Below are 24,797 nucleotides of genomic sequence, written 5' to 3' on the forward strand. Positions count from 1 at the left end.
CTGTCCATTCAAAGCTATGTGAATACATAAATGAAAAACCGTGAAGCCATTAAGGAATGTAGAAAAGTACGATGGGACAATACACCTCTTCTCCTCATTGTCTTCCGAAGTAGGTGCCAGTCAAAGTACCCATTCTTACACCTCATCACAGACGACTCCGTCTACAATTTGCATCTAAGAGATTGGACTATTGAACGCTGGAAAAACAGTTCCTTTCGGGTGAATCTCGTTTCCAGCAAGTCATTGTGAACTGTAGTTAAAGGTTAGGAGAAAACCTGGGAAGAGGCATCACCTCGATATCAGAAACAGGCAGAAGAGTTGTGGAAATTATAGGGATGATTTACTGTTTATCTCTTGAGCTCTGATTCTGATATGTTCGTAAATATTATGAATGCTACAGGCTACGAAGGTACTTATCCATTGTGGATGATCAGGGGGACCTCTTCGGCGATTGCTTTTTTAGATAGATAGGCGTATTTCAGCAGAATAATCTCTGTGCCACGTCACGGAGTACAGTTCTGGGACTATTAGTGAGGTTGTCATAATATTTTGAATGGATTGCGCAAATGCAGCAAATGTAACAGGATTACTTATTTTAATTTTTTTTTACGTTTCACCTACATAGAGTTTGATTAATTTTTTGATGAATCAAAATAAAGGATTATTATTATTCACATTAAAACATAATAGAATCATAACTCCAGTTATTGTAGAAAACAGAATATAAATGTAACAGATGGTGATCTTTCTTCTGAAATAAACGAAATCTTCGAGCTTACTCGAGATATTTATTGTATTGCCTTCATTGCATTACCATAACAAATAGATATTTCCGCTGATAATTATTTAAGTCTTTATCATCGGTCTTCGCTTAATCCAGATTTATCTGGATTGAGCGAAGACCGATCTAATTCTAAAATAAAACTAAACTAAAATAAAATAAATTAAAACGAAACATACTAAACTTTGTATTGCAAAATTATTGCCTTTTTTTACCTGTAATCAAATATCCTGATATCAGATTGGATTAGATTAAAATAGCTACTCTCCACTTCATGCTAAAAATCTGTTTTACAAGCCCATATCTTTAGACTTTGTATAAAAATTTACATGTGAAATTTTCTCGGATGCCTCGCAAAAATCTAAAAGTAAAATGCTGTATCAGCTCCACTCTTTCTGTATTGTAAACCATGAGTAGGTTGCTATAACAAGATTTCATGTACAATTGCATGAAAATGGCTACAGCATTGCCTCTCCAATGCCTACTCTTGAGATATTTTTGCTAATTTTGTTTTTATCAAGTAATTCTTTTTAACTTCTATGTATATCTTTAAGGGTAGAATCTTTATTTCGTATTTTTGTTATCTTTCACAAATTATTTTTTTAATATATTTTATATAGCTTAAGTCCTTATAAGGACTGGCTTAAAGGGGCGAAGCAAGAATGCTTTTCATCTTCCCAGTTATCTGTAGAGGACAGTGTCGGGATAAGGTGTTATTGAACTATTAAAGCTCTGATCATGACAGGAGGGTAATAACAGCAATAGCCGAGTCTAATTTAGAATTTCATTGGCAACAGCATTGCCATACATTACCCTCCAAAAGTATTAATCACCGCATTTCACGGTCGACTAGCTTTATATTTTATATAGCTTAAGTCCTGAAAAGGACTGGCTTAAAGGGGCGAAGCAAGAATGCTTTTCATATTCCCGGTTATCTGTAGAGGATAGTGTAAGGATAAGGTATTATTGAGCTATTAAAGCTCTGATCATGGCAGGAGGGTAACAGCAATAGCCGAGCCTCAGTTAGAACCACTGGCTACAGCATTGCCATCCATCACCCTCCAAGGGTATTGGATTGAATTAATCAATCCCCAACAACATAGCCCTTATAAGGACTGGCTTAAAGGGGCGAAGCAAGAATGCTTTTCATCTCCCCGTTATCTGTAGAGGACAGTGTAGGGATAAGGTGTTATTGAGCTATTAAAGCTCTGATGATGGCAGGAGGGCATCTGATGATGCCCTCCTGCCATCATCAATAGCAATAGTTCAGCAATAGCCGAGCCTCAGTTAGAACTTCATTGGCTACAGCATTGCCATCCATTTCCCTCCAAGGGTATTAATCATCACCGCATCTCACTGTCGACCAGCTTTATATAGCTATTGGGCTATTAAATTAAAGCTCTGATCATGGCAGCAGAGTAACAGCAATAGCCTATATATCATTGGCTACAGCATTGCCAACCATTACCCTCGAAGGGTATTAATCACCGCATATATATATATATAAACCTTCGGTCGGTGGTAGCTGAAATATATATATATATTTTAGCTATCACCGACCGAAGGTTTTTCGTAAATCTCTGGTACATTCGTATTGTGGATGCACAAGGAATTTTTTAAAATTTAATTCGATATATTTTTATTTGATTATTATATTTATTTTATTTTGATTTGCATTTCTGTTTATTTTTTATTTTATAAACTGATTTATCATTTATTTCATTACAACACTGTTTTAACATAAAACACATTTTCAAATTGATGGAAAACGTAAAAGTGTTCATATTTCAATAAACATCATGCCAATACCCCGAACAATATTGCTCTTGTGGATGGCAAAAACAATGAAAATTATGGTTAATTTATGAAAAAGAAATATAAAGTCAGTATTGTGAAGTAAAAGTTTTACTACGATAATTATTACTAAACGTGTTACTAAATTACATTAATGTGTTGCTTAAAAAAAAAATTAATAAAACTGAGAAATTTCTACTAAAATTTCTATTACACCATTTCTATACGAAGTAGTTAAATAAATTTCCTTATAATTTCTAAATATATTTTTATGTGTATTTGCTAATTTATCAGAACTCGACAGTAATTCTCTTTAAGAAAGACAAAAGAATATTTTGTATTTCAAAATAAAGTAAATTTATTTTGAAACTTACCCCTCTACGGATGTTATGGAAACATAGTTCTTGTGTTTATTTGAATCTCTTTCAATGAATTTTATGCAAGTGTTTTCTTGGATTTCATCCATCGCTTGCTTTATGATATCTTTGATGTCCACTGCATATTCAGAAAACAAAATAAAACCAATTGTAAACATTGAAATATAACTGATTAATAGGCACGGTACACAAGATCAATATTTTTTTCTAATAATAATGAATAAATGATCGATTTCTTACAGATTCAATGCTTAAAAGAACTGGCTTAAAGGGGCGAAGCAAGAATGCTTTTCATATTCCCAGTTATCTGTAGAGGACAGTGTAGGGATAAGGTGTTATTGAGCTTTATAAAGCTCTGATCATGGCAGGAGGGTAACAGCAATTGTCGAGCCTCAGTTAAAATTTCATTTCATTGGCTACAGCATTGCCATCCATTACCCTCCAGGGATATTATTAATCATTAATCACCGCATCTCACGGTCTATATTCTGACTTACAGATAACTTACAGATCAGGTTCAATATTGATATTTTCTTTTAATAATGAAAAAATATGTTAATATCCAACAGGTGTGTAAGTTTGAACAGCATCATGCTAACCCAGATGTTTAATTTTGTTGTTATTTTTCTTAAAAAATCTGTCAAATTTGTCTATTTTTATGTGTTCATAGAATAAAATATTTCATTTTCTAGTAATAACAACTAAAAGCTCGAAGTACTTGAGGCTTTTAGTTGTAGAACTTAGTGTCAAAACATACTAAACAATAACAAAAATAATATAAAGCAAAATAGAAATGATTAAATAGCAGGTCTTTCTGAAAATAACATTAAGAATTTTGAAATTTCAGAAAAAAGAATAGCAAATTCACTCGCTACTATATCCATATTATGACTCATTATTGAAAAAAAAAAGTACATTACGAGCAAAACTGACTTCTTAAGAAACAAGGCAATTTCAAAATTACCTAACGGATTATTATCGAGTTAAGGAACTTTTAGTAGTAAAACTTCGATAAATTTAAAATTTAAAGAAAATACTTCTTTCACAAGATGACGAAACACTTTATGAATTAAATTTAATATATTGTATTAATGATGGAATGATGAAAATGTCTACAAAACAACTACACCCTTTGTTGTTTTAAATAATGTCTTTCTAAGGAGACTCAGGTTCAGATCTCCCGTGTGGTGGCCGGGATAAGAATAGCGCTACTGCAGCCCATGCATGTCGTTAGAGGCGACAAAATGGTACGCAGAGTTTCGAGAGATTTGCCCACTCAGGTTTCTTCCGGAATTTTGTTTCCGGTGAGGAAGGCTTAGATTTCTGGGAGTTTGCCCTGGGAGAGCATTTTGAGTCTCTGGGGAGGGTGTTCTCCTGCGTAGCCCGTGAGGGGCCTTGTCGGCGAATGCTTTTCCCTGGAAAATGAGCTGTTCTGCTCGGTGGTGGGGAGGCGTCACTGAGTGGAACCAACGCTGAGTTGGACGATCTTTCGGCCACTATGGAGTGGTCTAGTGATCGTCTTAATTTCAAGAGAGGGCTTTACTTACATAGCAGCTCCACTGAAACCCATGCATGTCGTACGAGGCGACTAAAATGGGTATCCAGGGAGGAAAGTTGGTGGCAATGCTGTAGCCAATGAAGTTCTAACTGAGGCTCGGCTATTGCTGTTACCCTCCTGCCATGATCAGAGCTTCATAACTCAATAACACCTTATCCTTACACTGTTCTCTACAAATAACGGGGAAGATGAAAAGCATTCTTGCTTCGCCCATCTAGTTAAAAAAAAAAATAGATACTGTATTTATCGTTTGGAATGGGATTTTTTGTTGCCAGCTTTTCTGGGTCTAGCTCCCATGATGTTCTTTTGTGCTGAAGTGGTTGCTTTCCCTGTTTTAGCTGCTCTGCTCAGTGGGGTGGGCCTGCCATTGGGCAGAGCCAGTGCTGAAGGTTCTTCTCGATGGTGGGGTGAGCCTGTCACTGAATGGAACTACGGCTGAGTTAAAGGATCCTTTGGGTGACTCATTGTTGGGTAATGTGAGGGATCGCACGAGTTTTTGGAGAGGTATACCCGTACTTATACATACCTCAATATACGCTGGTATAGTCAGCGTGTAACATAAATCTGTTATTTAGTTATATGGTTGAATTGTAAATTAGCTTACGATAAAAATGTGTAAATGCTTAGCCTGCCTACGGTGCTCTTACAAAATAAATAAAAAATATTAAATAATAAGGATTAGACCACCCACGGTTGGTGGGAGTAAGATTACAAAAAATATTAAAAAGAAGAATATTATGAATCCACTCATATTTTATGGCCAACTATAAAAAGAAACTTAAAAAGTTTCGAAATTTTTTTACAGTTTACGAGAATATAACCTTGGGCATATAGACGAGTGAAACTGAGTTGTCTCAGTTTCACTCGTCTGACGACTGTTTTGAAATGTATGTATATGAATCATCAGCGATATGTAATATGTAGAGGAAATTCTCTCAATATAATTATCAAATAATTATCAGACATGGAATCTAGAGCGAATTTCTAGAATAAATTCTCTTAACACAGCAGGACGCAGGACATATATGGCGCAGAGGGTGAAGCTAGACGCTTTTTATATTCCTTGTTGTCTGTTTTCGGGAGCAGTGATGGGAGAGATTAGTGAGCTGTTTTAGCTCGCCCTGAGCGGACAGGAGTGGTTACACATCGTTGAGTGTTAGGGTGGCTTTCGGTCTTTTATGTTTCCAGTGGTCATTAGCGTCATAGTTTCCGGCTTGCTGAATTAGTTGGTTTGGATGCGTAGATGGCTTCATAAAGAATTTTTCTGCTAGGGAGCGTAGTAGTGGAGATGTAGGAGATATTTATGTCCCGGTGGATCTGGGCGTTCCTGATGAACCACAGGGCGTCCAATATCATTCTCAGGCACTTGTTTTGTAGTCTTTGTAGCGTAGCTTGAGGATGTTTGTCTTGGACGTGTGGCTCCAGGCTGGGGAGGCGTATATAATTGTGGGACGAATCACTGTCTTGTAGAGTAGAATTTTGTTTCTTGTGCTTAGTTTGCTGTGTCTGTTGATCAAGGGGTACAGCTGGGCGATAACTTTTGAAGCTTTGGTGTATGTGCTCTTGATGTGGCTGTTGAAGCATAATCCTTTGTCGAGAAGTATTCCGAGGTATTTTGCTTCAGTGTTCCAGGGAATTTTAGAGTTAAACGGGGTGATATTTCCTTTGCGGGATGCGTCTTCTTGTGAAGAGTATCGTTGTGCTTTTCTGGGGGTTTAATTGTAGTCGCTAGTCGGTAAACCATTTTTCTAGATTCAGGATGGTGTCTTGTAGTTTTTTGGTAACGAGATGTGGTTGGCGAGATCTGGTTAGAATAGCCGTGTCATATGCATAAAGGGCGATGGTGGATGTGAGAGGATTTTGAGGGATGTCTGCCATATAGATGTTGAACAGGATCGGGACTAGCAGTGATCCTTGAGAAACTCCAGCGAGGATTTTCCGTTGGGTTGAGACTGTTTCATTGATTTTGACTTGCATCCTCCTGTTTGAGAGGAATGATTTGATCAGGTGTATCATGTTATTGGAAGGTTTGCGATGATAAGTTTATAGAGGAGGTCTTGGGGCCAGATCATATCGAAGGCCTTTGAGATGTCTAGGAAGACGGCTCCAGTGTGTTGATTCCAATTAAATCATGTGGTGATGTATTCTACCAGTCTATGGATCTGTTGGGTAGTGCTGTGATTTTGACGGAAGCCAAACTGTTCTTGTGGAATGATATTTAGTTGGTTTGCATGATATTGGAGTCTGATGAGGATGATTTTCTCTGCTATTTTCCGTAACTTGGATAGCAGGCTGAGGGGACGGTAATTTTCAGGTAGGTGTGGGTCTTTGTCTGGTTTGAATTGGGATGATGTCAGCTATTTTCCATGACTGCGGGAGGTGCTGCCATTTGAGGATGAAGTTTATGATGTTTGCCAGATATGCTATGGCTTTGCGTGGTAGTGCGTTGATGACTTGGTTAGTGATGCCGTCAGGACCTGGGGCTTTTTTTGATCTTGAGATGGTTGATGATGCCGATTATTTCGGTAGGTGTGGTAGGCATTATAGTGCTTGGATTGACATCGGGACGATTTACTGTGACCCTGACTTTACGATGGATCTTGTATACATGGGTGATGTTTAGGTTCTCATATTCAGGACTGCATTGTTTCTCTAGGTTTCTTGCTATGGCTTCGGCTTTGTCAGCATCTGTGTATGCAAGGTGCTGTTTTTCTTGCAGAGGGGGAAGGGATTTGCGCTTGTTCCTGAGGTTGTTTAGGAATTTCCATATGGACTGATCTGCTGTGGAGATGGAGGTGAACTTGTTGTCCCATTGTTTGTTCCTGTGATTCTGGAGAGCTTCTCGGATAGATTTGTTTAATCTTTTGAGGGCTGTTTTGTCCTGGGGAGCACGAGTGTTGTGATATCTTTTTCTTTGTATGTTTTATTCCTTATGATTTCTTCCGGAGATTTCTTGATTTCTTCCGGGAGACGTTTTTGTTTGTGGGTAATTGTGGATACTGTGGCTGCTGTTATGGCTTTATTGATTTGATTGGTGAGGTTCTTTATTGCCGTGTCTATTTCTTCCTTGGCGTTTATATATATGGGGGAACCGGACCAGTGTCTTCTGGTAGCACTTTCCTAAGTTTCTCCCAGACAATGAAGGTTTGGGGGGGGGAGGTAACTGATCTTTGTTCCCTAAGTGAAGTAGGATTGGGTTGTGGTCTGTGCTTGAATGCTGTGCTGGTATTTGATGTTGTGTAGGATGGCGATGTCTAGGATGTCGGCTGTGCCAGTTGGGCTCTGGTGGGTTGGTTCGGTGGATCCTGTTACGACAGCGTTGTTTAATCCTGTGTAGCTGAATAGGATACGGCTATTTTTATTTGTGGTTCTGCTGTTCCAGGAGGGATGTTTGGAGTTTAAGTCCCCAGCGACGATGATGGATTCATTTATGCCCAGTACAGCATCCAAGTCAGAAAATAGCAGGGTCCTAGCAGGGGAGTTGTAGGCGGCGTAGAGTTTAAGTCTTCCAGTTGAGTTTGTGTGGACTTCGACACCGGTGAGTTCTAGGTTGGAGGGGTGAGTATTCGTTGTGCCTGATGCAGTTCCTGATAAATATGGCTGTACCACCGCCTCTGTAGTCCAGTCGGGCATTTCTATATAGTGTGTAGCCTCTCAGTTTTGGATTGTCTGCAGATCTTAGATCTGAGTTTGTGTGGACTTCGACACCGGTGAGTTCTAGGTTGGAGGGGTGAGTATTCGTTGTGCCTGATGCAGTTCCTGATAAATATGGCTGTACCACCGCCTCTGTAGTCCAGTCGGGCATTTCTATATAGTGTGTAGCCTCTCAGTTTTGGATTGTCTGCAGATCTTAGATGTGTTTCATTAATTAGGATTATGTCAGGGTTGTATCTGTGAGAGAATTCCTGAAGCTCCAGTGTCTTGTTTTTTAGGCGATTGGCGTTCCAAGCCGCGATCTGTAGTGAGTCTGGGAGTAGTCTAGTTTTGTTCATTAACAAGCATTGATAAGATGATTTGAGCTTCTTTTAGAAATCTTTTTGTGGAGTTTGGTGAAGGGTTTGACTTACCGAAGTCTTGAAGAATGTTTGCCAATGAGGCTGTGATGACTGCTGTCCATGTTTGGATTAATTTGGTCCTGTTGGATATCTTTGGATGGGCGGGCTACTTCGCCATATGTCCTGCTTCGACGGGGGCTTTCCAGACTGTTGGTATTTTTCATTTGTGAGAGCTGGTCTTTTGTTGTCTTTTGTTGGGTGTTAGGCAACTGGGGAGCCGTCGACTGTGGTGCCTGTGGGCAGGGTTGAGAGATCTGTTTCCTTTTGTTGTCTGTTTTATTCTTAGGGTAGTAACTGCAACCTCTGTGGTTTGCCGGGTGGGGCCCCGGCAGTTTCGCGCATTTGGCTGGTGAGATCTTTGGTTTTGAGCAGGTTGCTGTGGGGTGCTTTTGCCCACATTTGAGTCATTTCAATCTGCTCTGCAGAGTTTCTGTGCGTGTCCGTACAACATAGCCTTATAAGGACTGACTTAAAGGGGCGAAGCAAGAATGCTTTTCATCTTCCCCGTTATCTGGAGAGGAGAGTGTACGGATAAGGTGTTATTGCCCTATTAAAGCTCTGATCATGGCAGGAGGGTAAAAGCAATAGCCGGGCCTCAGTTAGAACTTCATTGGCTACAGCATTGCCATCCATTACCCTCCCAGGGTTTCCGAGCCAAATCACCTACAACATAGTTTAAAGTTCTTAAAAGAACTGGGCGATGGACTGAGTCGTTGACTCTTTATCTCGTCATCTGAATGAAGAAAATCTGAATGGATGGAGTGTTATTGAGCTAAAAGCTGTAGTCATGGTTGGGTAGAGCTTTTAGCTCAATAACACTCGATTTTTAGAGTTATTTTTAGAGACTGCTTTACTTTAAATATGGCTACAGCATTGCCATATTTAAAGTAAAGCAGTCTCTAAACATTCGAGTGATCCCTAGGCCACTCAATCGTGGGCGAAAGATCGTCCATCTCAGCGTTGGCTCCACTCAGTGATGGCCTTCCTCCCACACGCCACCACCGAGCAGAACCGCTCATATTCCGAAGAAAAGCATTCACCAACAAAACCCCACAGCGAGCCGTGCCGGAGAATATTTTCCCCGGAGACTCAAATTGCTCCCTTAAGGCAAAAAAAGACCCTTAAAAGGGCGAACGCAAAACTCTCAAATCTCAGCGCCCCAGGGGGTAACAGCAACAGCCGAACCTCAGTTAAACTTCATTGGAACAGCATTGCCATCCATTACCCTCCAAGGGTATTATTAATCACCGCATCTGACAGTCGATTAACCTTCCTTCAACCAACAACAACATAGCCTTATCCTTATAAGGACGGCTTAAAGGGGCGAAGCAAGAATGCTTTTCATCTTCCCCGTTATCTGTAGAGGACAGTGTAGGGATAAGGTGTTATTGAGCTATTAAAGCTCTGATCATGGCAGGAGGGTAACAGCAATAGCCGAGCCTCAGTTAGAACTTCACTGGCTACAGCATTGCCATCCATCACCCTCCAAGGGTATTGGATGAATTAATCAATCCCCAACAACATAGCCCTTATAAGGACTAGCTTAAATGGGCGAAGCAAGAATGCTTTTCATCTTCCCCGTTATCTGTAGAGGACAGTGTAGGGATAAGGTGTTATTGAGCTATTAAAGCTCTGATCATAGCAGGAAGGTAACAGCAATAGCCTAGCCTCAGTTAGAACATCATTGGCTGCAGCTTTGCCATCTATTACCCTCCAAGGGTATTGGATTGAATGAATCAATCACCGCATCTCACGGTGGATTGATCCATCTGAATTGTCACCTCCAACAACAACATAGCATAACGCATAACGGTACTGACTTGATGGGTGAAGCATAAATGCTTTTCATATTCCTCTTCATCTGAAAAAGAAAGTTCTTTGGGTGGAGAATTATTGAGCTTTAAGCTCGCCCTGAAAGGGCAGCGAGATTAACTGTTTTCAGCCGAACATAGAATTGACTTGGGTCTGTTGTATTTGTAGAAATCTGCTTCGTTGTAGTCTGATGCTTGTTTGATCAGTGGCTTCGGATGATTGATCGCCTTATTGAAGAACTTTTCAGCTAGGTCATGAAGAAGAGTTGTGATGTAGGGAATGTTGACGTCTCTGTGAATTTGGGAGTTTCTGATAAACCATGGAGCATCTAAACTTATTCTCAGACATTTGTTTTGCAATCTCTGCAGCTTCTGAATATTTGACTTCGAAGTGTGACTCCACGCAGGAGATGCATAAGTTATGACTGGGCGTATTACCATCTTGTATATGAGCAGTTTGTTCTGTGTATCTAATTTACTTTTTCTGTTCATCATAGGGTAGACCTGCGCTATTGCTTTAGACGTCTTTGAACTTATGTGTTCTATATGGTTGGTGAATTGTAGTTTTTTATCCAGAATTACTCCAAGATATTTGACTGTATTCTGCCATGGGACTTTAACACCTAGTAAATGTATATCTCCCTTGATTTGAGGTTTTTTTCTGGTGAACAGTATGGCTGAGCTCTTCTGTGGATTGGCTTGAATTCTCCAGTCCATTAGCCATCTTTCCAGTATGTGAATGCTGCTTTGGAGTCTCTTAATACCCGGTTTTGGGCTGAGAGATCTAGCTAATAATGCAGTGTCATCAGCATATAATGCAATGATTGTTGAACTTGGGTTTTGAGGGATATCAGCAATATAGATAGAAAACAGCAAGGGGGCCAAGAGTGAGCTCTGCGGTACTCCTGCCAGAACCTTGCGTCTGGTTGATACAGTTTCATTTATTTTGACTTGCATGTATCTGTCTCTGAGGTAAGAGTGAATTATTTTAACTAGCTGAATAGGTATATTGAATACGATAAGCTTGTAGAGAAGACCTTCGTGCCACACCTTATCAAAAGCCTTTGCAGCATCTAAAAAGACTGCAGCTGAATTAAGATTCCGATTGAAGCCTTCGGAAATGTACTCGATTAACCTGTGGATCTGTTGAACGGTGGAATGGTTTTTTCTGAATCCAAATTGCTCATTTGGGATTATATGTAGTTGGTCCGTTTGTGATTGAAGTCTAGTAAGGACTACTTTTTCTGCAATCTTTCCAAGGTTAGACAGAAGACTGATAGGTCTGTAGTTTTCAGGGAGTTGAGTGTTTTTTCCACTCTTTTTAATTGGTGTGACATCTGCTATTTTCCATGTTAAAGGGAAATACTGGAATCTGAGGATGGCATTAATTATGTTGACTAGATGTACAATGGCTTTTCTGGGGAGAAGTTTAATTATTCTGTTCGTAATTCCATCTGGGCCTGGAGCTTTATTGTTGTTCAGGTGGGTTATAATATTTATAACTTCTGTTGGAGAAGTGGGTGTGAGAGATTCTAGATCATCTTTTTGTTCTGTTATGGCCTGCCCGACTGGGCGGTGAATCTTGTAGATGAGATTGATGTTCAAATTTTCATATGAGGGGTTGCATTGACTTTCCAAGCTGTCGGCTAGAGCCTCTGCTTTTTTCCCATCATTGTGAGCTATTCCTTTCGAGGTTTGAATTGGGGGTAAAAGTTGCCTTTTGATGCGGAAGGTTCTCATAAACTTCCATATGGAGTTGTCCTCAGGGTTTAAATTTGTTAGCTTAGATTCCCACTTTTGGTTTCGATGTGTCTGGAGGGCTCCCGTACTTGTCTGTTTAATTTGTTCAAGTTTGCTTTATCTTGAGGGGCTCTTGTGTTATGATACCGCTTTCTGGCTTTGTTTTTCAGTCTAATTAAATCCATAATTTCTTCGGGGATCCGTCCACTAGGGTGAGAAACTGTGGTTTGGGTAACTGCCTTCATTGCATTTTTGATTTGGATGGTAAAGTTGTTACAGCCATTTCTATCTCCTCTTTAGTGTGAATAGTTGGAACTGGGCCAATGTGATCAGGTAAGATTCTGGTGAGTTTGTCCCAACATATGAAAGAGTGGATAGGGGAGAATTGTTCTTGTGTGCCAAGTTTAAGCAGAATAGGGTTGTGATCTGATGAAAGTTCATTTATTGCTTCCAGCTGGTATTGGTATCTGATGTTTTTGAGGACAACTATGTCAAGTACATCTGAACTTCCAGTTGGGCTATGATGGGTGGGCTCTGTAGGTCCGGTTACAACAATAGAATTTTGTGTTGCATAATGATTTAGAATTCGACCTTTATCATTAATTATGGAGCTATGCCAGGCTATATGTTTGGCATTAAAGTCACCAACCATGATGATGGAATCAGAGAAGCCGAGAATGGGGTCCAAATCGAATACCAGCAATGGAATGCTGGGTGGATTATATACAGCGTAGATTTTGATATTTCCAGCGTTGTTTGTATTAACTTCTATGCCAGTTATCTCTAGGTTCTTGGTTTGGGGATTGGTCAGAACATTGTGGCTTAGATAGTTTTTAATGTATATAGCAGTTCCTCCTCCACTTCCAGTTAGTCTATCTGTTTTATACATGGTATAGTTCCGTAATTTGGGATTGTTAGCTGGCCTGAGATGTGTTTCGTTTACCAGTATTATGTCAGGATTATGCCTGTGAGAGAACTCTTGTAGTTCTAGGATTTTATTGCTGAGTCCGTTGGCATTCCATGCCTTGATCATGAGAGAGTTGGGATGAAATTTTCTTCTATTCATTGCTGAGGGCTGTCAGAATTGAATGGGTACCTTGTAGGAATATTTTCGTAGAGGAAGGTGAAGAATTCGTCAAACTGAATTCTTGTAACATGGTAGCTAGTGAGGCAGTTAGTACTGAAGTAAGATTTGAGCCTACATGGTCATGAGTTGGAGTAGTCTTTGTTCGTGCTGCCTCTGCATAAGTTTTAGGCATTTGTTTCCTTTCTTGAGTTGTTGGGTTACTGATAGTTTGAGCTGGGGTATAACTAGCACGGCTGGCTTGAGCATCGCTGAATTGTGTTGGAGGGGTAGTTTTTTGTAACCCTCGGTTATTTGGATGTGTAATGCATCCCTTGTAGTTTGCAGGGTGAGGTCCTCCATAATTTGCGCATTTAGCTGGAGCGGATCTTGGTTTTTTGCACATGACTGTCTGGTGGCCCTCGCCACATTTTAAACATCTGTAATTTACTTTGCAGAGTTTTTGGGCATGGCCAAACCTTTGACACCTATGGCACTGCCCAGCCATCGACTTCCTCCTCAGTGGCTCAGTAGAAATTTTGAGGCCACATATCGTTGTTAATTCATAAATCTCTTTCTGTGTCTTATCAATTTCTACGAGTATTAGTGGCATTGGTCTTTTATCTGCCCTGAGCATCCTGCTCACTTTCACTGGTGTTAGGTTCCGACTCATGAGATCAGTGGTGACTTCTTCACAGGTGACCCCCTCGGTCACTCTGCGAAGCACAACCTTGAGATTTTTCTCGCTGGGTAAAGCAAAAGTATGATATGGGAGACTTTTGTTATCCATTAATCTTGTTAGCTGTCTGTAGTCAGTGACTGAGGCTGGTTGTAGTTTGAAACCTTCATCTTGATTTTTGGCCCAGGAATATGCAATGTTGTGTTCTCTAAGGGCTGTGGTGACAGTGGTCCATTTGTCCTTGTCCCTAAGTACTATTGGTGGTACCTTTTCGGTGTTCTTTGGGACTTCTAATGTACTTGAGTCTTCATCCATCTGGTCTTCTGTGATTCTTCTTCTTTTGTAAGTGTACTCCCCTTGAGATATGTTTTGACAAGGGGGTTTTGGTGACAGAGCAGCAATGAGATCCTCTTGAAAGATCTCATTCTCCTCCTCCTCTCCATCATTAGAGTGAATGTACTCTTTTATGAATCCTGGCCAGTCAGTTTCTAATTTGCTTATTATAAGTTTGAGCACTTCTAGAGACTGCTCCTTGTTAAGGAACTGGATATGATCTTTGATGTTGTCCATCTCAAAGTGGCTATTTCCTGCCAGCAGAGATGGATTAAAAGCAGTATAATAATCCCGCAGGGCCGGGGGCCTGCCAGCAAAGTGTCCTGGAGACCTAAATGGACTACTAGCAATATACTGTATATGATCCCGCAGGACTTGAAGCCTGCCGGCAAATGTCCTGTAGACTGAGTTAGTCTACTAGCAATGTAGTCCTAGCGAATCGCGCTAGTAATTACAAATGACTTACCTGGATAAAGCACAATCGAAAATAAAGTAACTGTTTATGGTAGCGAGCAATTAACTACTATCACTAATGAATAAGCATAACTATAAATCGCTAAAAACATAGCAAACCGATTCATAAATCATCATCAAAAAAACACGACACTAAACACTAATACACGAGCCGCCATTTTTCCAACAACCTAGCTTATAGTTCTTATAAGAACTGGGCGATGGACTGAGTCCTTGACTCTTTATCCCGTCATCTGAATGAACTAAATCTGTGTGGATGGAGTGTTATTGAGCTAAAAAGCTCTAGTCATGGCTGGGTAACAGCAACAGCCGAGCCTAAGTTAAAACTTCATTGGCTACAGCATTGCCTTTCGTTACCCTGGAAGTCCTAAGAAAGACTCATCAACAACAACATAGCAATCCATTCTAAGAAAGTTAAGTTCATCATACGTGAACTTTTAGTTGGTGTAAAGCCAAATTAATAAAGTATAGATAAAAGTCATTTATTTTGGCATAAAAAAAATAAACGCAGTTTAGTAATTTACGTTTAAAATTTATTATTTGATACAAAAGTTACTTTTTAAATTTTTTCTGTATTTCGCTATAAAATAGACTAGACCCATAATATCCTTTAATAATAATAATAATAATAATAATAATAATAATAATAATAATAATAATAATAATAATATATATATATGGAAAAGCTTTAATGAATGCTACTGAGAGATGTAAAGATGACAAGATATATTTTAAAAAAATATACTACTAGTTTACTAGTTTCGTTGAATAAATCAACATCTTCAGGTATCATCACAATCAAAGAAGTATATAAAAAATTACGGAGACTTAAAATTGTAATAACAGAACAAGTATAAAAAGACAGTAGCGTGTTTGAAAAACAAATGCCAGTATGAGTTCCAATCAAACGTAGATTACGCGCTGTCGCGAGTGCGCCAGTACTGAACAGAAGCAACGTGTGCGTCAGAGAGATTGTAACTCAGGCTGTTGTTGATATGAGAGGAATCTAGAGAAATTTCCCTAGATTCGACAATCTTTCTTTCGAGTTCATCGTAGCACACATGGATGTTAGAAGTTTGAGTCCAGTTTACAATGTGTTGGCGGCCTTCGTCTGAGTTAGCTGAAAAGAGAACGAGAGCTGATGTAAGGCAAGGAGATGAAGGCTCTTGGGGAAGAGGGATATTCAGAAGTAGTTGAGTGCCTGGGGGAAAGAAATTTGTCAATTTTCTTTGGAGAGAAACCATTATTAATAAAAGTTTTTTTTTAAGAAAACAAAACAGAAATTGAAAATGAACTCCTTTTTCTTAAAAAAACGTTTATTAATAATGGTTTCTCTCCAAAGAAAATTGACAAATTTCTTTCCCCCAGGCACTCAACTACTTCTGAAGATCTCTCTTCCCCAAGAGCCTTCATCTCTTTGCCTTACATCAGCTCTCTTTCACCAAAACTGGCAAAGATTCTCAAGAAATTTAACTTAAAAACGTGCTTCACTACGCTTCCAAAACTTCGTTCATTACTTAGCAAACATAAACAGAAAACATCTTCCTGCTCAGTTTCTAGGAGTGTACAAGATATTGTGTGATTGTGAAAAGCCATATTATGGACAGACTGCTAAATCCATCCTTCTACGTTTGGATGAACACCGTAGAGATATCTCCTATAACAGGACTAGAGCTAGCGCTCTCTCTAGCCACGTTCTCTTTTCTGCTAACTCAGACGAAGGCCGCCAGCACATTGTAAACTGGACTCAAACTGCTAATATCCATGCGTGCTACGATGAACTCGAAAGAAAGATTGTTGAATCAAGAGAAATTTCTCTAGATTCCTCTCATATCAACAACAGCCTGAGTTACAATCTCTCTGATGTACACGTTGCTTCTGTTCAGTACTGGCGCACTCGCGACAGCGCGTAGTATACGTTCGTTTGGAACTCATACTCGCATTTGTTTTTCAAACACGCTACTGTCTTTTTGTACTTGTTCTGTTATTACAATTTTAAGTCTCCGTAATTTTTTATATACTTCTTTGATTGTGATGATAATTGAAGATGTTGATTTATTCAACGAAACTAGTAAACTAGTAGTATATTTTTTTTAAATATATCTTGTCATCTTTACATCTCTCGGTAGCATTCATTAAAGCTTTTCCATAATATTCCAACCGAGTAAAAATGAATTCTCAAAAAAAAAAAAAATAAATAAAAAAAAATATATATATACAGGGTGTTCGGGATAAATTTGACAGTTTCGTAAGGAAAAAGAAAATCTTCTTTGTATCTATTAAATTTAATGAATTGACAAAAAAACATTACAGGCAGAGTTAATTACAATACTATCAACAAGATTTACTCAAAATAACCACCATTAGCATCGATCACAGCTTCAATTCTGCTTCGGAACCTCGAACAAGCTGATGCTACAGTCTCCCTGGGAAGGGCCGCAAAAACTGTTTTAATTTTATCCATTAACTGGGCTTTTGTATTACTGGAAGTGCGATTGGTGTCTTTTTCAACAGCGCCCCATACAAAATAATCCATGGGGTTAAGGTCTGGGGAGTTTGGAGGCCAAACATTTGGACTGGTGAAGTCGTAGAAATTTTCAGACAACCATTTTTGACTTTTCCCAGAGGTGTGGCAAGGGGCCGAATCCTGCTGCCATACATACGGCCTACCATTGGCTACCCTTGTTATCCAGGGCTTGACTACAGTTAGCAACTCCACGAACAAAGCCCGAATTCCAATGCCAGGGTTCTTCAACACCTGTTCCTGCAGATTTGCGAGGAATTCTGCTGTACGAACGCAATCAGATCGTCTGCTAGGGATCTTTCTTCTTGCTACATCCTCGTAGTCACCATTGCAAGTCTCTAGTTCATGCCTGATTGTTTTTACTGTATTCAGGGAGCATTGGGCAGCAGTCTTAATATCCTTATTTTGATGGCGGGCACGAATCATCATGATACAAGTTATTCTCTTCCATGATTCAGGTGGGTTCCAGCTATCCATCCTTTCTGACATCTTGTATATGAATGAAGAAGGGTCCAAACTTTTAAATGAAGAGAAGTGTGTGTTAATACATGTAACTTACGGAAAAATATAATTAATTATAAATATGTCAAATTTATCCCGAACACCCTGTATATACTTATTATTATTTGATTCTCGTGAAACTTCTTATGTAGCATACCTCGGTCATACGACACGTTATGTTCCAGATCACCACCATGTAGTGAAGCACTGCCCCCCCCCCCCCCCGTTCTTCTCTGCGAGTAATGTTTTAATAACGATTTTAAGCAGTCACATATGTGACTAAATATTTTTTGCAAAACGAAAACGTTATTCAAAATAGTTAGCTTAATGGAACACCTGAACCAGTTTTCTCGTCAGTCAATAACAGTAAAAGGTTTTACGGCAATAAGATATGCCAAGAAAATGTCACGTTAACGTGACATTTTGACTTTTTTTTACTACTTTTAGTACAATTGCAACAACAGTAGTGAGAAGTATTATTATGTGAGACCTCCAAGGAGTCCAAGGACTCATCGTGAGATGACACATTAATTCCCTACACGCGACTTAGCAGCTCTGCTCAATTCTCCAACTACAACAATAACACTACGACCATCAACGCAACGCCACTGTCCACCACTACCACCACCACACCATTATTATTTGTCTGTGAGTTGTGTGTATTTCTAATTCATATTAGACATAATAATATTACGTTAAAGATACCAAGAAATTTTATACTTGGTTTTAATCCTTTTCCCAAAGAAGCAAACCAATGTTTTGCGCGTGGAATATATTCATATCTGAGCTAAAACCAAATATAAAATTTTTTGGTTCCTTAACGTATAATAAAACCATGGTAAAAACTTTGTACAACTTTCTCTTATCCATAGATTTTTATTAATAATTTCAAGCACCTTTTGTCTACTTGTATACGAGATATTTATGACTTCTGCATTAATTTAACCTTGCTATCGGGATGGAGGATCAATCGACCGTGAGATGCGGTGATTGATTCATTCAATCCAATACCCTTGGAGGGTAATGGATGGCAATGCTGTAGCCAATGAAGTTTTAACTGAGGCTCGGCTATTGCTGTTACCCAGCCACAACCAGAGCTTTTAGCCCAATAATAACACCCTATCCACACAGATTTTCTTCATTCAGATGACGGGATAAAGAGTCAAGGACTCAGTCCATCGCCCAGTTCTTTTAAGAACCTTGGTATCGGGACGAATTTATCTCCAGGTGAGATGCGGTGATTAATACCCTTGGAAGGTAATCGATGACAATGCTGTAGCCAATGAAGTTCTAACTGAGGTTTGACTACTGCTGTTATCCTCCTGCCATGATCAGAGCTTTAATAGCTTAATAATATTTTATCCCTACACTGTCCTCTACAGATAACTGGGAAGATGAAAAGCATTCTTGCTTCGCCCCTTTAAGCCAGTCCTAAGGACCTTGGTGTCGGAGAAAAGAAACAAAAAATGTCCTTTTTAGGACTTCCAGGGTAACGAATGGCAATGCTGTAGCCAATGAAGTTTTAACTGAGGCTCGGCTATTGCCGTTACCCAGCCATGACTAGAGCTTTTAGCTCAATAACACCCATTCGCACAGAGATTTTCTTCATTCAGATGACGCGATAAAGAGTAAAGGACTGAGTCCATCTCCCAGTTCTTTTAAGAACTTTAAGAACCATGGTATCGCTCCTGGATATGGCTCCCACTAATGATGTGCTTTTTTGCGGAAGTGGTTGTGACAACGCTGTAGCCAATGAAGTTTTAATTGTGGGTAAATATTTTTTTGCAAACGAAAAGGTTATTCAGGATAGTTAAGCTTAATGGAACACCAGAACCAGTTTTCTCGTCAGTCTACACCAGTATAAGTTTTTACGGCAATAAGATACGCCAACAAAATGTCACGTTAACGTGACATTTTGACTTTTTTTTTACTACTTTTAGTACAATTGCAACAACAGTAGTGCGAAGTATTATTATGCGAGACCTCCAAGGATTCATTGTCAGATGACACATTAATTCACTACACGCGACTTAGCTCCTTTATTGCTGTTTCTGGGTCTGGCTCTCATGGATGTGCTTTCCCTGAGATATGAGCGGCTCAGGGTAATGAGCGGCTTGGAGGTAAGGCTTTGCCTGCCTCTGAGTGCGGCCACCGCTGAGATTATGGCTCTGCTCAACGCTGATTTAAATGATCACTCGGGTCGCTCATTGTTGGATGATTTGAGTGATCGCTCGAGTTTTTGAAGAGGTAATCCCGCATTTAAACAGGGAAACCGGTCTGGGTAGTGGCCCTTCCCATTATGCATTGCATTGTACACGTCCGAAAAGGGGGTGTGCTTTGCATTATGGGATACATATTAAGGGAAGTGATATGAAGTCATCAGCCTCTATATATAAGTAGCTCAGACGTGAATATATTTCACGCGCAAAACTTTGTTTTTCTTCCTTGAGATAAGGATTAAAACCAAGTATAAAATTTCTTGGTATCTTTAACATAATACACCAAAGGTAAAAAAAAAACTTTCTACGTAAATAATACTATTTAAAAGCACGCGATGTTTTGTAATTATGGCAAAGAATAATTAAAAATTATTCACTTACTTCGTTCCTTCTCGATGACGTACGGAATCTCTCCCTGTGGCCACAGTCGGGTGTCGCTTACAACGCCGTTTCTGTCTTGCAGCTGAAACGAGAGTAACGGTCATGTTCTCGATATCTAAAATATGCAATTTTATGTCTTTATTATTAGTTTTTTTTTTGTCTTAATTACTTGTAATTCTGAATCGGTTGTTCCTGTGAAAAATACCAAAAATAGCTAGACTAAATAAAAAGTATTAAAAAATAATAATAATAAAATTCCACTTCGATGTATTTAAAAGAATTTTTTAAATGTTTATTTACTTTTGATTTCAATATTTCAAACAGACTTACTTCCTTCCAGTCAATCCCCGTGATGTCTCCTTGAAATAACCCTGAAAGAAATAATCCATTGTTATCTATAAATCCTTAAAATCCCAGCGCTCTGCTGAAACTATGTTTTATATCTTTCTGGCGAGAATGTCCTGTTATATATTAGTTCAGACAGCGCATTACTTAAGCCTAACTACCTTGAGTAATTTATAAACATGAAAAGAAATATACGGACCACTGTTTTAACAGGAAATGCCAGAAATATATTAAAAATTCCTCAATATTAGGTTTTACAAGTTATTTCATAACTTCAAACAAAAGGTGTCGCTGTGTACAAGAGAACCACTTACTTGTTTTTATGTGAAACATAATCTTAATTTCTTTAATTAAGTAATATATTTAAAATTTACAATAGATGGAATAAAAGTACGCAATCATCTCTTAGGGGCAGTGTTTATAAATAAATTTTATTTTGCCTATGCACAACAACATTTTTCAAAATGCTAATAACGGCACAAATGGATGGACACAAACCGCTTATAATTTATGAAACCGATATATGCTGTAATGGAAGGTAATATATGGATGCTTTTCAATGGCGCTTGTATTATTTGCATACTGAAGATACCTTGAACTTCAGTTGTGTTTAGTATTTTTAATATTAAAAATTTTATACATTAAAAAAAAAGATATAATTTTAGTATCTTTATATTGATATTAAATTATTCTTATTTTATTTGATTTATTCTAAGTACACCTTTATTTTAAACTAATAAGTTTTTAAAAAATTTCCCCAACGATATTCAATTTTAAATATAAATGTATATCATAATTTACATATACTTAAAAGGAGTTCTATATTTTCTAAATAGTTGAATTTGGTAACTCTTCGTGAAAAATTTTTTCAGGATTCCAGGTCTATTAAAACTCATTAAAGCTTTACATAAATGTTTGGTTTGCATTAGTGAAAGACAAATAACTAAGCGATGACGCACTTGAATTCAGCTTTGAAAAAAAAAAATTGATGTAGGAAGAACCATAGCTGCAAAGGAACAATGCAAATTTCTATTTGACTCCTTCAAATATTTATTATTATGTTTTATGTATTTACTAGAACACCTAAGAGGTAATAATTATATTTTAAGCATATTTTTGCTGCTTCCTTATGCTCATATATATCGTAAAGAAAGGGGAAAAAATTACAAATACTTACGAGAATTTTCCATAGCCATTCGCTCCCTGGTTACTAAAAGAAACAAAAAAGAAATTTTAGTTTGAAATCTCACTAAAACTTCCTTTGGTCTTAATATTAATTTTTAAGAAAACTCTCATAAATGAGATATACGAGAGCATTTTTTTTAATCTCCTAGAGATAAGAATACATCATCATCATCAAATTCCTGCCATGTACCCACAAGGGATGTACTGGATATGACAGTACTACATGAAAAATTTACATCATTACTAACTTCCTATCTACAATTTTCCTCCAGATCAGTCTGTTACTTCTCAAGACTCCAACATTATCAGATCTTATATTTCTATCGTCTAAGACCCTTTTTACTGTATCAATCCACCTATATCTTGGTCTTCGTCTGGGCTTTTTCCTGCCAACATGGCAGAGAACACTTGTTTTGCTAATCTTTCCTCTCTCATTCTGTTTGATCAAATAAATACTGAGAAGAGATTTTAAATTATAGACACCGCAATTATACAACAGAGACCAACTTTAAAGTTGTGTTCAGTTGTATAATTACAACCAAACCTTCTCTGTGTGTGTTCACTAAAATCGAATGTAAGTCCTTTGCATTCAAGATACCGTTTAAACGGGAAAAAAAAGACAAAGACCCCCCACACACACACACTCAAAGAGATATGTTTTCTTTAATGGGCAAACTTTCCTCAAAACCGTAATGTGATAGTATATCGAGTTCCATGTGGATACTTGGTGTATTTCTTTAGTTAAAAAACAAAGGTTTCCCTCTTCAGTTGCATTTTTTCAAATGGAGAAATCCATTATCAGTTAACCTGAGTAGTGTTAAAACAGTAAATTACAATCAGCATGGATTTGTCCATTGTCACAGTTTCTCGACAAATAGTATTGCAAGGCATCAGAAGGCTTTCTCCTCTCCTTTGCATATTTACGCTGTCAATGACCTTCTTCAGTTGATTGCGAATTCAATTGACCAGAAATGCAATGAAGTAGAAAAGATAATCACTCACCCTAAAATACCTTGCATTGTTCTATTCGAGCTTTAGATGGCTTTACCGTAGTGATTATTATACTTATGTGTCATGTTTGTTGACTGTGGTTTTGTTATCTGATATGTTATTCTGGTTACTCTGTAGGTTAGACTGAAGTCCAAGTGGAGTTTTTCATGTCACAAAATATCAGTTTTATCCTTTTATTTTGCAACGATCGTAATCTGTTAAGTTTGCAGTCTGCGCAGAAATGCGTATGATGAAATTGCGTATCTTAAAATGTTTTCTCAGAATGCTTTATAGATTAGTATTTTTGTTTGTGTCGAAGCAATGTCTTTTAATCGATATAGTTTGATTGCTATTATCCTTAGTTTGTTGTGTGGGTAGTTTATATGGCTATTCCAACTTTAATCAGCATCGAAGTGAAGTCCAAGATAACGGCTTGTTTTCAATACGTTATCTTAGACTGTTGTGCTTTGTGTATAGGAGGATGGAAGTTGGACAGTGAGATATTCAGTTTCTATGGGGTGGGTCTGGAGAATTTTGAATATCATTAGCTTTGCTTTTTCGGGGTTTAAATCTATGACGTTTTCCGTTAGCGAGTTAGTGGTCACACTGATGTCGAGTTGCATATTTGTGTAAGCGATATTTTCGTTGTGAAAGGATACTATTGGCCGTGTCGTCTGCGTATTGGAAGATTTTACTTTTTAGGGGACGATTGCTAATATCCTGTGTGCATATGTTAAACAGAATGGGAGATAAAACAGCTCCTTATAGTACTCGAATGGTTACCGGTACCTTTTTGCTGTACGCTGATTCTATACATTTGGTGTTCTTTCTGTTTTTCATATATTCTTTGAAGCACTGAAGTAGACGACCTCCGATTCCGATATGTGTTAGTTTGCTCAACAAGGTTTAGTGTTGCAGGCGTAGACTTCTGTGGCTAATTGGTTCAAAAGATATATTTCGGTTTATACTTTCTATTAGAAGTTAGTGAAGAAATTACACTCTCCTTTTCAGTATATAGGAAGCCGACAAACACTGGAAGATTTCTAAATGCAACCTCACACGACCATCCTTCACAAAAAATAAGCTTAATTAAAACTCTTCGAGACAGAGCATATAATATCTCCAGCACCCAAGAAAGATGTAATAAAGAACTAAAATTCTTAACACAAATCCTCCAACAGAATGGATATGAAACAAAAACCATCAAGAGAATCCTTAAAATGCCTCCAACTAACAATACAATAAAACAGGATTACAAAAACGCAATCTCGCTTCCTTATATCAAAAATGTTAGAGATAAGCTAGCCAAATTAATGAACAAACACAACATAAAAGTAGCCTTCCTTCCTTTGGAAAAAATCTCAAGATTCCTACATCCACCAAAACCACCTCATCATCCTCTTAAGAAACCAGGAGTCTACAAAATCCATTGCTCTTGCGGGATTTGCTACGTAGGACAGACAGGAAGATCTGGAGAAATACGCATGGCTGAACACCAAAAAGACGTACAATACAAAAGAGAACAAAAAACGGGTCTTGCTTTCCATACCACTTCCACTGGACACGATGTACTCTGGCAAAAAACGACGATGTCATACATAGAAAACAACAGTTGTATAAGAAAATTTAAAGAAGCTGCTAATATGCTAAAAAAACCCAACCCAATGCAATAAAAATCAAGATTTAATTCTCCATCAAGTGTGGTCGGCTCTAATAAAAAGTCTACCTCAATCTGAGCTCGGACTGTATGAAAGAGAACAAGAACACGTGACATCGTCCAGTATTGTTCAATGTCAATAACATTTTATATCTGCATTCTGTTATTTGAGTTTTATGAATAGCCTGACGGTTATGATTTGTATTTATTAATTCTCTTGTTTAAACTTTAAGTTATACTATTTACCCCCTGAAGATGTAAATCCTACGATTTACGAAACTTGTCGGGAACTATTATTTCAGTATTTTGTATAACTGAATAATAAAAAAA

The 24,797-nt window shown here is 38.2% G+C and overlaps 1 protein-coding gene across 1 annotated transcript in view; it reads right to left on the reverse strand.

The window, feature by feature from the left end:
* Positions 1-24,797, reverse strand: part of LOC150105198 (astacin-like metalloprotease toxin 1) — a 70,774-nt gene that overhangs the window by 26,694 nt on the left and 19,283 nt on the right. Inside the window, exons 2-5 of the mRNA XM_090395137.1 lie at positions 21,813-21,845; positions 20,621-20,661; positions 20,291-20,372; positions 2,950-3,070 (exon numbers count right to left, since the gene is read on the reverse strand). Of these exons, the coding sequence (XP_090251263.1) occupies positions 2,950-3,070; positions 20,291-20,372; positions 20,621-20,661; positions 21,813-21,845 (277 nt within the window). The remainder of the gene's footprint in view (positions 1-2,949; positions 3,071-20,290; positions 20,373-20,620; positions 20,662-21,812; positions 21,846-24,797) is intronic.

This window comes from Typopeltis vanoorti, chromosome 7, assembly GCF_054136105.1.
Source record: "Typopeltis vanoorti isolate ZY-2024b chromosome 7, IOZ_Tvanoo_1.0, whole genome shotgun sequence".
Lineage (NCBI taxonomy): Eukaryota > Metazoa > Arthropoda > Arachnida > Uropygi > Thelyphonidae > Typopeltis > Typopeltis vanoorti.